This window comes from Mustela erminea, chromosome 10, assembly GCF_009829155.1.
Source record: "Mustela erminea isolate mMusErm1 chromosome 10, mMusErm1.Pri, whole genome shotgun sequence".
NCBI lineage: Eukaryota > Metazoa > Chordata > Mammalia > Carnivora > Mustelidae > Mustela > Mustela erminea.
The window spans coordinates 108,770,982-108,783,083 of NC_045623.1; the positions used below are offsets into that span (position 1 = coordinate 108,770,982).

At 64.2% G+C, this 12,102-nt stretch overlaps 1 protein-coding gene across 4 annotated transcripts in view; it reads right to left on the minus strand.

The window, feature by feature from the left end:
- Positions 1-1,869: 1,869 nt before the first annotated feature.
- The window catches only part of PRKCZ (protein kinase C zeta), a 92,779-nt gene continuing 82,546 nt past the window's right edge, over positions 1,870-12,102 (minus strand). For all 4 annotated transcript variants that reach the window (XM_032361024.1, XM_032361026.1, XM_032361025.1 and 1 more), the window contains 8 exons: positions 10,213-10,299; positions 8,717-8,852; positions 8,441-8,528; positions 7,029-7,148; positions 6,301-6,380; positions 5,906-5,995; positions 2,462-2,577; positions 1,870-2,338 (listed from right to left, as the gene is read on the minus strand). In XM_032361024.1, the coding sequence (XP_032216915.1) occupies positions 2,251-2,338; positions 2,462-2,577; positions 5,906-5,995; positions 6,301-6,380; positions 7,029-7,148; positions 8,441-8,528; positions 8,717-8,852; positions 10,213-10,299 (805 nt within the window). In that variant the 3' untranslated portion in view covers positions 1,870-2,250. The remainder of the gene's footprint in view (positions 2,339-2,461; positions 2,578-5,905; positions 5,996-6,300; positions 6,381-7,028; positions 7,149-8,440; positions 8,529-8,716; positions 8,853-10,212; positions 10,300-12,102) is intronic.

Consider the following 12,102-nt stretch of genomic DNA (forward strand, 5'->3'; position numbering starts at 1 on the left):
AGGACGGGTCTCTGTGGTCTGTCACATGTGGCCCCGAGGAGGGGAGGGTGGCGGTGGGGCAGGGAACGTGGGAAATCCCTGCAGATGCCCCGCAATTTTGACACAAAGCTGAAACGCTAAAGTCAGTTTTTTAAAAACACCTTCCAAAACTGCTGCTCCCGAGAAACACCTCCTTTTTTTTTTTTTTTTTTTTTTAAGATTTTTTTGATTTATTTGGCAGACACAGAGACGACCAGCAGGCAGAGAGGCAGGCAGGATGCAGGCTCCCCACTGAGCAGAGAGCCAGATGCAGGGCTCGATCCCAGGTCCCTGGGACCATGACCTGAGCCGAAGGCAGAGGCTTCACCCACTGAGCCACCCAGAAGCCCGAAACACCTACTTTTATAAGAAATAATAGTGTGCACGTTCCCTGGTCTTCAGTAGACATAGTAGCAGACACGACCTCTGGCTGCGGAAGGAAGACCACTGGCGGCGGGTGCACCTGCCAACCGCAGGGCCACGGCCACGGCGTCTCCGTCCGCGGACCATCCCCACCACCTGGGCCACTCGCGAATGTCGGGGCTGCTGCTCCCCGCACTGGGGTGCGGCCTTCACCTCCTTATACAGCAGGCGGCTGCGAGCGTCCCCAGTCCCCACCCCATGCACATGTCTGTGTGGGAGCCGCCGTCCATCGCTGCAGACCTGGGGCCCCCTTCTACCGGGACAGACACTGGCACCGTGCCCAGTGTAGCGAAATGACCCCATCAGGAGGAAGGGGGCTCGGCTCTCCCTCCCCGTGTGACCCCCCCCGTCCCAGGGCTCTGCTCCCCAGTCCCGACTGACCGCCCGGGAGCCCCGGAGACCCAGAAGTTGGCTCTCTTGATCTGCTCTGGGATCCCTCATTTCGGTCTTTGGAGACAAGTTTTCTTGGCTGTAGTTGAAGTGCTGGGTGAGACACGTCTCCGTGTTGTAGGAAGGCTACCCTGCAACGGGGGGCGGGGGGGATGTCCAGAGACCTCGGGCGGCCTGGGGTCGGGGGTCCCGCAGGCACCCTCTCGGTGTCCCACCCTGAGTGTGAGAGCTCCTTGCCGGACTCGGGGGAGGACAGGGGCGGTGCCCTACACGCAGCGCTTCATTTCCACCTTCCGTCCCACAACCTCCTGCCCCAAACCAGCAGCCACATGGCGGAGACCGCCGGAGGGTGTGCGGGGCCGTGGGGTCCTGAGGGCGGTGGAGGAGCCCTCCCACGCTGCCCACGCCTCCGGCCACACTTCATGGGGTAGAGACTTTGAGAGCCCCTGGGGCGTTCTCTCCTTCAGAACCCCTTCCGTAAGGCGTTCACCCGAGCAGGGACACGTGTGTCCTGTGTGGGCGACTGGCCGCGGGAAGCACGACCTCAGGGATGGGCAGGACGTCCGTGGGTCTCCAGATGCACTACTAAGGCTGGGCACTCACACACAGACCTTTTTAAATTTTCTGACTCTGAGCATCGTTGTTACCGACAAAAACACTGTTTCAAAGACTCGATACAAGAGGTCACGTAGGCACCGCTTAGCGTTCGCAGAAATATTTTGTGCGGATTTCGTTTTCCATTTCCTCCCTTGTTTTGGTCTCCGGGGGCTTCGATGAGCCGCGCTAGAATCCGGGATCCGGTTTCGCCACCTGCCCACGCGCGCCCTGACGACGGAGACGCGCGCGTGTGACCTACGTGTTTACGACACAAACTTACCGGGACTTAGCAAACCTCGCAGATTTGTAAATTCTTCACTGCGCTGCCCCCACAGGCGCTCGGGCTCCCGTCCCCAGTCCCCACCCGCTCCAGCGCCTCCCACGTGGGTGTTGCCCGCGAGGCGGGGCAGGTGCCGACACAGAAAAAAGGCACCAGGAGGCTGCGACATCATGGGCACATTTTATTCCTCAGGACATCACAGGCTAACTCTCCTGGCGGAGCAGGTCAGTTCTGTTTCCGTGGAAAGTGTGCACCTTCAGAATCGTGGGGCAGTTTCTCCCTCGGACGCGGTCACCGCGGCTTCTCCGCGGCCCAGGCACAAGAAGCAAATTCCTCCAGCTCGAAGCCGGCCGCGCAGGCCCGGACGCAAGACTGTTCCGCTCCGAGGAGGGCCGGCTGGACGCCCCGTCCGCGGTCTCTGCGGCAAGCGTCCCTCCCTGGCCGCGCCTGGAGCCTCGCGCCCAGCCTGGCATGCATGCGCTGTGGTTAAGGGTAGAGTGAAGGGGTCATTCACAGACGTGTCCGTGGCGGAGAAGACGGCCTCACACGGACTCCTCGGTGGACAGCAGTAACGGGTTGATGTACTCAAAACCTTCAAACTCCGACTGGTCGATCCTCTTGATGACGTCCCTGTGTGGACAGGCAGGGCACGGGGATGGGTGTCGGCCCCGTCCCCCAGGCCCACCACCGACCCGGACGGGGCTGACAGCTGGCAGGGAGCCCCGAGCCCGTGCCGCCCCCCGCGGGTCTTACTCGTCGTCCGGGGTCAGCTGCACGGGCTCGCTGGTGAACTGGGTGTCGAAGTTGTCCAGACCGTACTCGTCGGTGATCTGGGGCTGGAACGGCGGGAGGGCCTGCTTCTTCTCCAGCTGCGGAGAACAACGCAAGGTCAGGTCGATGCTGTGTCATCTCTGGGGGACTGGGGTCTTTGCGGGGACTTAAATCACAGAATGGAACAGGAAGACACAGTGTTTCACGAGGTGTTCGAAGGCCGGTTTTCGTTTCCCTTAAACACGAGTCTAGGAAAAAGTATCTGAAGCCAGAAAAATCCCGAGTTTAGAAAGGCTGGTTGGACAAGGCCACACCGGGGGTCTGCACCCCCGCGCCTGGCCCCTGAAACCGAGCGGGGCTGGTCTCGGGAGTGTTTTCTGTCCTACAACTTGGAACCCTGGTCACAAGGGAGCTCGGACTTGGCGGGGCCACCGCCGCCCACACCGCTGCCTGGTGAGACCCTATGGTGATGCAACCTTCCTGCCTGAAGAGCCGTGAAGGACTCGCTCTGTTTCTGATCAGAAGTGGGGGGGACGCTCGTCAGGCAGGAGACGGTCCTCTGGATCCGGACCGACTCCCAACTCCCCTCTTATGGGCCTGGGACACGCTCGCGCGGCTCACTCAGTCCCCCCGGGACACACACAAGCTCCCCCCACGCTGGGGCGCGCTGTGCACCTGCGTCGGGCCAGGCACGTCCCCCAGCACTAACACGGAGCCGTGAGCGAGAGACACAGCTGCCTGCCCCGTGGGGCCGTTGTGTCGGTCCCTCCCTGCCACGAGCCGCGCGTGAGGCGGGGGGCGGGGGTGAGAGGAAGGATGTGGCAGATGGCACAGCGCTGCCTGGAAACGCCCGCCGCGTGGGGCTCCACACGTGCCCGTGCGGGCCGTGGAACCGTGCAAGGCCGACGCGCCGCGCCGTTCCGGAGCAGCAGCGGTGCCCGAGCAGGCGTGGGAAGCCAGCGGCTCGGGCCCCGCGTCGTCGGGTGGAGGACGCAGGGGTGTCCCAGACTCGCGCGAGTCCCGGCCGCCGGCTGCCCCAGGGCACGTGGCAGAGGACGGGCCCCTGCAGGCGGAGCGGGCGGCCTGTGCGCGGCCCGGGGCCCCGCCCTTGCTATTTCTCGCCTTTTCTACGCGACTCGCCTCGTTCCTTTTCACTAAAGCTTTTCTGACCGGGGGTGGGGGCACGTCTCTCGGCCGCTTATCCACCCCGGGTCTCGCCGCGCTCGGTCGTCAGCAGCAGCTCCCGGCGGAGCCAAGCAGCGAGCAGAGCTGCGTCTGAGGCGAGAAGCCCCCCGGGTCCCCCCCGCCCCCCCGCCCCGGGCCCCGGCCTCCGGTCGGCCTGGCCTTGGAGTGCGTCTCACGAGCGTTACCCCCTTTCCTCCGTCAGACGCACCGGACCAGAACAGTGCCACCCGGACGCCGCCGGGGGACAGGCCGCCGGGGGGGCCATGTGAGTGGAAAGGGGCGCGCCGTGGCAGCCGGGCAGACTCCAGTTCTGAGGGCCTGAGGCGGGGCGGGCCACCCTGCAGGGGGTGTCGAGGGCACCTGAGGAGGCAGGAGGTCCCCAGACAGAGCGGGGTGCTGCTGGCAAGGCTGGGCTGGAAGCAGTCCCACACCGGGGGTGGGGAGAGGCCCAGACCCTGGAGGCTGAGGCCCCCAGGACGGGGTGGGAGAGGCGGGCGGGGGTCCAGGACTACTGCGTCTCCCGGCGGGGCTCCTCTTGTCCGCAAGTCCCTATTTCCCCAGCTCCGGGTGATGCACTCCCCGCGGGCTAGACGGGCCTAGACCCTGCCCTCCTGGCCGTGGGGCAGCGAGGGAATTCCGGGAGCTGCCCTGTGAGGGCAGAGGGACCTCGGCACCCGTGTCTCCCTCCGCTACCTGCACAAGCCTCCCACGGAAACAGCACGCGCCCGAGCACTGTGGGCGCCGCGCTCAGGACCCCGTGTGTCACGTAGCACGTGTCTTCCCGCTGGGGCGTGTCAACGACAGCAGTCGCCGGGCAGGTGGTCACTCACCTCCCGAGGCCACGGCTGTGCCCGCAGGACCCCCGTGTCCCTGGGGGACCACCTACGCCTTCCTCGGCGCACTGGGGTCTGGACGTGGCTTATGAATGTGGACGCGGCTCGTAAAGGAACCACGTCTACGCCGTCGCCCCTTAGCCGGCTGAGCCCCTTAGCCCCAGGCACAGGCTGCCCTTGAGAACCGGGCTTTTGGCAAGGAGGCACTGACCAGGAATGACCAGATGCCACCCCCAGCGGACGGGCTGGAGCCGCGCCATGGTAGGTGAGGTGTTCACAAGGCCTTTCCAGCTCAGCGGGACGACACCTGCCTCGTGGCGGGGCGGGGGGGGGGAGCTTGCATGTTGCCATGGGCAGACCCTGCCCCGGGCTCAGCCCGTCAATACGTGGTCCGTGGAGGCTCAGTGCGGCCTCCAGGTTGTGGATGCCTGGCAGGGGCACTTTCCTCTGGGCCAGATGTCCCAAGCTACACAGGTAACTGACGGTCAGAAACCGGCCCCAATCTACAGTTCCTCTCCTTTGGGCCCTCAGTTTTTCATTCTTTCTTTTTTTTTTTTTAAGTAATCTCTGCATCCACCATGGGGCTTGAAGACAGCCTGAGATTAAGGGTCTCACACTCCACCGACGGGGCCCGCCAGGCACCACACTAGAGGCTCCTGTGCTCCGAATGCTGTAGAGCATTTGGTCCGAGAACTTCGAGGGAGAGGCTGCAGATTCTGTTTTGAAGCCCCCCCCAGCTGCGGCCTGGACAGGGCTTGGCGTGGCGGGGTGGGCGCGTGGTCTGAGCACGGGGACCTCACCACGACCGCACAAACGCACGGACAACAGTCCTGTGGGGGACGTGACAGTGACCAGAGGGAATGGATGTGAGCCGCTCTGCCTACGGGGCCGGGAGGCGGACCTCAGCGCTGGCTGCGCTGCCATGACGCTGCCCCAAGGGGTCTTTTTTCCAATCTGGTTCGAGCCAAAGCTCGAAGTTGACTGACTTAGCTAACGGATCTCCTTTGTCTCAGAGGAGCACAGTTTAAAGGTTGTGTTTCAGGAACTCCAACCATTTATATATTTTGAAACAAATTGAGTTCAGTCTCCTTTTAGTATCAGGAACCACGTGTTAGAGTGCAAAGGGTTTGTAGCCTTCACTGCTCGCCGTGTCCAAGATGGGACCAAGAAGGGCAGGTTCTGGAAAACCAACCATGAAACCGGCTCCCACCAGGGGCTTTCACACAGAATCCACCAGGCAATGTGGTCAGATTGAGGACGTCCCCAGATGGACCCCAGGCAGCACAGCACGTGGTGGGGGACACCAGGTGGGACTTCTCCCAGGGCCCCAGAGGGTGGCCCCACCACACCCTTCGTGCCCTGCCCTCCCTCGGGGGTGGGGGGCAGCGAGCGGGTCCCCGTGCTTTACCAGGTCCCAGTCTATGCTGCGGAAGAATGCGTGAGACTTGATATCGGAAAATCCCGTCTGTGGCCGGCAGCCGAGCCTCTCTTTGGGGTCCTAGGGGTCAGAGTTCAAATAAGGACCAGTCGGTATGGAGCACAGCAGCCCAGATTCACAGCCGGAGGACACCGGCTTCCTGCCCCCCGAGACGTGCTCAGCCACGCGGCTGAAGGACAGATGCCGCCCTCGCTGCGTCTCTCCTGGGCATAATCTCTCGTCCTGTTCTGGCACGTGTGACTGAAGACCGATGGTGCACGGGGCTGCGGCCAAATGAGGAAGCAGAACCCCCACCCCGGGAGTCCCTCAGCGGCCACGGCAAGAGCCACGCACCGTGGTCGGCCCTCCTGGCGGCCACACTGTACCTTGTTTAAAAATCCTTTCAGGACGTGGGAGGCCTTCACCGAGAGGAATCGCGGGATCCGGATGGGCTTCTCCAGGATCACTGCAACGAGGGGCCGCGTGAGAAGTCGCGTCCCTTCCAGCGGCTCGCCGCGGGGCTCGCCCTGCCCAGCCGCGGGAGCTGGACGGTCTGCAGGGCTCTCAAAACCCTTTCTGAGCAGGAGCGTGCAGGGCGTTTTCGGTGCCCCGGCCCCTCCTCCCGACGTCCAGCAGGGTCTCTCCCCGACAGAGGGTTCCCCCCCCACACCGTGCTCAGGATCTTGCAGAAGCCAGCAGCCCCGACAAGGCCCCTCGAGGGCGCCTCTGCACGTGACCGCCAGAGGGCGCTCCGGGGACCGCCGTGTTAGGGGCACGGGCCTCCCGCGGAGGGAATTCTGGCCCAGGGGCAGGCGTTCCGCACTCGCAGGTGGCAAGGAGCCCTAACCGGGTCCCGCCTGCCCACTCCTGCCCACGCCTGCAGGTGGGGGGGCAGGAAGGAGTCTGGGCTAAATCAGGACAGGCCGCCTCTCCCGGGGAACCAGCCCACCACACCGCGGCTGCTTCCACGTCCCCAACACAGTCTTTCCGTCCCTGAGAATGGGGTCTGCGAGACTGACCTTGCTTGCGGGGTCAGGCGGGGGAGGGGGGGACCCAAACGCACAGCCAGGGGGCGGCACCCGCACCCTCGGGAGACGGTTTGCGGCCCACGCACCTTGGAAAAGGTAGTCCTCCGTGTTCATGTCGGGGTTGTCGGTGATGATGTCGAAGGGAGAGCGTCCGGCCATCATCTCAAACATCAGGACGCCCAGCGCCCACCAGTCCACACTGAACCCTGGGGAGACGGCACAGGCGCGGCCTGCGGTCGGTCGGCAGGGGCCGGGCCTCGGTGGGGAGGCAGGGGAGCACGGCCGCAGGCACGGCTCCGGCCAACGCGGGGCTGGGTCCCCTGACGTGCCCTGAGCGGCCTGGCCTCCCTCTGCCCAACGTCATGGGGCCCTTGTCTTTTTCTTTCTTAACGAGCTGCAAAGCTGTTTTCAGGGCCATTAGCCTCTGCTGGTTTTCCAGAGTGTCATCCGTCCCTGCAGTCCTGCCCGTGGTGCCCCGACCGCGCGGACTTGTGCTGAGCAAGCCGTCTTTCCTGCTCCCCTCTGGCTTACCCCCTACGCTCCAGACCCCTTTCTCAAAGCGAGCTCTCCGTCCCAGTCTTCCTGCAACGCCGTTTCACGGTGTCTCACCGCACCGGGGGTCGGGGAGGGAGAGCCCGGCTTCCATGGAGCCTGTGGCCTCTCGGACCCTCTGTAGCAGCTGCCCTATCCTGAGTGGGAACCCCACCCCAGGCCAGCTTCTAGACGCTCGATCCTGGTCTGCCCATCTGCCGTCTGTCCTTCCCTGTCTGTCCTTGGTGACCCCGGGAGAGCAGCCTGGTGGGGCCTCTGACCTGAGCAGGCAAGGGACCTGCCCACCCAGCCAGCCCCCATGTCAATGGCAAAGGAAATGTTTAAAAATACTTGACGGCGTCTCTGTGACACATCCCACTGAAAACACGAGGACATAAGAGTATGTGGGGTGTGACATACGCACACGCGTGTAATACACGTACATCACGCACGCACAAACACAACACACATGCGAGCACAGATGCACACGTCCTACATCACGCACACATGCAAACACACACCATGCTCTACACAGACACATCACACGCAAGCCACACACACGCACTACATGTGTACAAATGTGTCACACATGGCACTTCACACACACACACACACGTGTGCCCACATGATCTCATTTTTGTCTCCAGCCGAGAGAGCCGAGGGGCCTCCCTACCTGTGAGGGGTCGGACACCCAGGAGGACAGAGGGGGCCACACAGGTTCAAGGAAGGGCTGAGGCCACACGGTGACGGGGCCAGAAGCAAGGTGAGGGGTGTAGGCTTCAGGTGTATTTGGCCACTGGGCTCGGGCCCTGGAGCTGTCGGCCCTGGACAGGTGCATCTGGCCCCCTCTGCCCCGGGACCACGTCCCTGAGAAGACGGTGCCTCCAGGAGCCAGGGGCTGTCCCTGTTCGCACCCGCAGGCCGTGCGCCAGCGAGCCGCCCCCGCCCACCTGGTGGCCCCGCTCACCGTACTCCTCCCCCCGCAGAATTTCTGGGGCGATGTAATTCGGGGTTCCGCAGAAAGTGCTGGTTGTGTCACCAGGGCCCAGGCCTTCCTGTGGGGACAAGTCTGTTACCAGGACGGAAGAAAACCTGCAGTCACCCCCCACTGGCGGGAAGACCTGTCTCCGAGAAGGCCAGCGTGGGGCAGGGAAGGTGGTGGAGGTGCCTCGGCCCCCAGGAGCCACGGAGCCCATGTGGGCCCCTCTGCAGCAGGGGCGTCGCCTAGGGACCACGTACTCGCCTTGCACATGCCGTAGTCCGTCAGCTTGATGTGGCCGTCGGCGTCGAGGAGGACGTTGTCCAGCTTCAGGTCCCGGTAGATGATCCCGCGCTCGTGCAGGAAGTTGAGAGCGATGCAGATCTCGGCAGCGTAAAACCTGGGGGTAGCGGAGAGAACCCGCGAGGAGTGTGGGTGGGGCCCGCGCAGGCCGAGGGGAGCTGGGGGGCTGCCGCCGGCCCCACGGCTCTCCCAGAAGACGCCCTGGCACCTTCTCGCAGAGGAACACACTCGGGCCAACAAGGCCACAAGACACGCTCGACGTCCTCACCGTCAGGGAGACACAGATCCAGACTGCCTCCCGCCCGTGAGGATGGCCACTCTGACAGACAGATGGACAGCCGGACAGACAGCCGGACCTGAGGGCGAGGGCTGGGGAGACCGGCACGGGCAGCCACCGAGGGAACAGTGTGGAGGTGCCCAGTTAAATCCAGAAATCCCCCTCGAGCTAGGGTCTGGGAGAGAGGTGTGCACGGCCCTGTCCTAACTGCCCTGTTCAGCGAGGCCAAAGGTGGAGGCCACCCAGGTGCCCCTCGCCGGACAGATGGACAAGTGAGCGCGGCCCCTCCACGCAGCAGGGAACCCCTGAGCCCGCGGCGACCCGGCCGGACCTCGAGGACTCTCGCTCAGTGACACGAGTCAGTCCCAGGACAAACGCGGACGGATTCCCCTCAGGAGGCCCCCAGCGGGGACCAGGGAGGCTGGGGGGCCAGTGTCTCGTGGGGGCAGGGCGTCTGTCCGGGAAGATGGAACGTTCCAGAGACGGACAGTGGGGGCCGCCGCACAACGGTGTGGACATGCTTCGTGTCTCTGAGCCGCGTGTCGAGGGCGCCATGAACGTCACGTGCTGCCCAGCTAGAGAACAGGCTCGTGTGCGGGGAGGGACCGATGCCCGACTTACTGCCTGCCTCTCCCCAGACTCGCAAGCGGCACGAGCTGTTTCAGGGGAGGGCGTGCAGAGCAGGGAGAGCCGTGGGGAGCAGGAAGGGGCGGGGACCCTCGGGTCCGGGTTCCCATGGCGCCAGGAGGACAGGCGGCAGGCGTCGTTGTCACTTAACAGAAACAGGCTCTTCGTCTCCAAGCGCCAGCGCCCTGCCTTGCGTCGGTGTTACGAGAATCAGAGCTGGCACAGCGCCCACCTGGGGGTTCCCGGCCGGAGCGTGCGCCCCCCGCCCAGGTGCTGGAAACAGGGCAACGGCAGCACCGCGCGCAGCACCGGCGTGCACACGCTCTCCCAGGAGCCCCCACTTCTCCGGGCGACGTGCCGTCCTGCTCTGGCGGCCGAGACCCAGTGGGCCGTTGCTGAGGTTCTGCAACTCCGGGGACCCACGAGCCCCAGGAGCCCCGAGCCGCACCGGAGGGGACAGCGCGTCCTCTCTGCCGTGTCCCTCAGACTCCTCCCTTCCTGCTCACGGCCGGCCTCCGAGGAGGGGTCCTGCCGCCCGCCCGCCGGCACCCACCTGGCGTGCTCCTCTGGGAGCTTCCTCTGTCTCTGCATGTGGAACATGAGGTCCCCGCCATTGACATACTCGATGACCAGGAAGAGCCTGCGGGAGGACAGAGGCGTGGGGGCTGAGACGCCGCAAGGCCCAGGCCCGACCTCGCCGGAGGCAGGTTCGACGTGGGGAAGCACCGTGACCAGGAGGAGCCGGGCCTGGGTGCTGGCGGGTCAGCTGTGAGCACCGACGCAGGGAGGCGCCTGGGGACCCCTGACCCCTTCAGGCCAGTAAGGAAAGCAGCCCCGACCGAAAAGTCAGGCTCTGCACCCAGGTTCCTGGGGCGTCATCCTGGGGGATGTCAAGACTCTGCCTGTGGGGTCTCTTGCCCTGATCAGTTCTGGTCCCGACACAGGGAAACAGCAGAGACAATTCCGGTCACCCGGCAGAGGAGCAAGTGCTGTTCCTGTGGGACCAGTAGAGGCAGGACACGGACCTGTGCGCCCACCGTGGAGGCCGAGGGGCCCGGGAGAGCAAATGCACAAGCCGGGTGAGGGGGTGGCCATGTCTGTGAGCGACTGTTCTGCCCGCCAAGTCTGGATGGACCCCAGGGAGGCATAAGGATGTGGTGTGTCCCCTGGCGGGAGCCCCAGTGGCTTGAGTGGGGACGGCGTAGTCGGGGGCACGGAGGACAGCCGACGAGCTTGCAGAGATCTGGACACCGGGGCGGAGAGAAGGGGGTGGGGCCCCTGGACAGCCTGTCCCAGCACAGGGGTGAGTTGGCGGCAGGGAGAAGGCCCGGGGGCAGTGGGGCCAGGGTGGGCCAGCATGACCCTGCGTGACCTCGTGGCTAAGGAACCGGGACCACACACCATCCCAGTCTCTTCCGCAGGACGCCTTTCTCGCGTTCAGTAAGATGCCGTTTCCAAAATTAAATTCACGTGCAAGCAACACCTTGTTGAGGGCCCTCACGGCTCCTCTGGGTGGGGAGTGGGAGTGAGCATGGACAGCTCGCAGGTCGGCTCGTGGGTCACAGGCCAGCCACGAAGACGGAGGTCACTTTATATGAGTGAGCACCGAGCTGAAGCCACCATGGAGGTTTTTGTGGGCGCTAACCGAGCGATAACCAGAAACCCGTCGGTCCGCGGGCGGAAACGGGCCTGGACCACAAGCAAGGAGCCTTCGGCCTCATCCTCGCCCCTGAGTCCCCAGAGCGTGTCTAGACAGATGAAGAAAGCTCGCCCTCCCCGGGATTCGCCTGCGTCCATAAAGCTTCACAGGCGCGGAGCTCCGTCCACTCATGTACGTGTGTGTGTGCCAGCGCTCACGCGACAGCACACGCGTCTGCCCGTGCACGCCCAGTCCTGTCGGCCACCGTGAGGGAAACGTGGTGGTTATCGCACCCCTGGGCAGGGACCTCGGGCCTAACAGTTCCCCAAAGTGTTAAAAAAAAAAAAAAATCACATTAACTCAAACCTCTTAGGGTGACCTTGAAGCACAGGTCAGAGATTTTCCACAACAACCAGGGACCGTGTCCCTGGGACGCGGCTCACTTGAGAACCTGCCCCCCTCCCAGCGGAGGTGTGCACCCCGACGTTGTGCTTCTTAGGAAGGGCCTCCAGGGCCAGTGGCCCACTTGTGGTGACATCAGGTGACAGGGACAAACCTGACGCCAGTTCAAAGAAAATAGCGGAACACATGGCTCCTGTGGGAAGCACCGACAGCACAAGGGGGCTGGGGCGTGAAGCCGGTGTTCAGACGTGTGGAGAAGCGGAAGCCGAGGTACGTCCCTTCCGACCTGGAGAGAAGCCCAGGTGGGCATCTGGGGTGAGGCGCAGCCAGACAGGCCCCTGCCCTGGACATCACCGGTCGGGATCTGCTCACTGGGCGAAGCTGGTCGGGCCCAGTCACCGC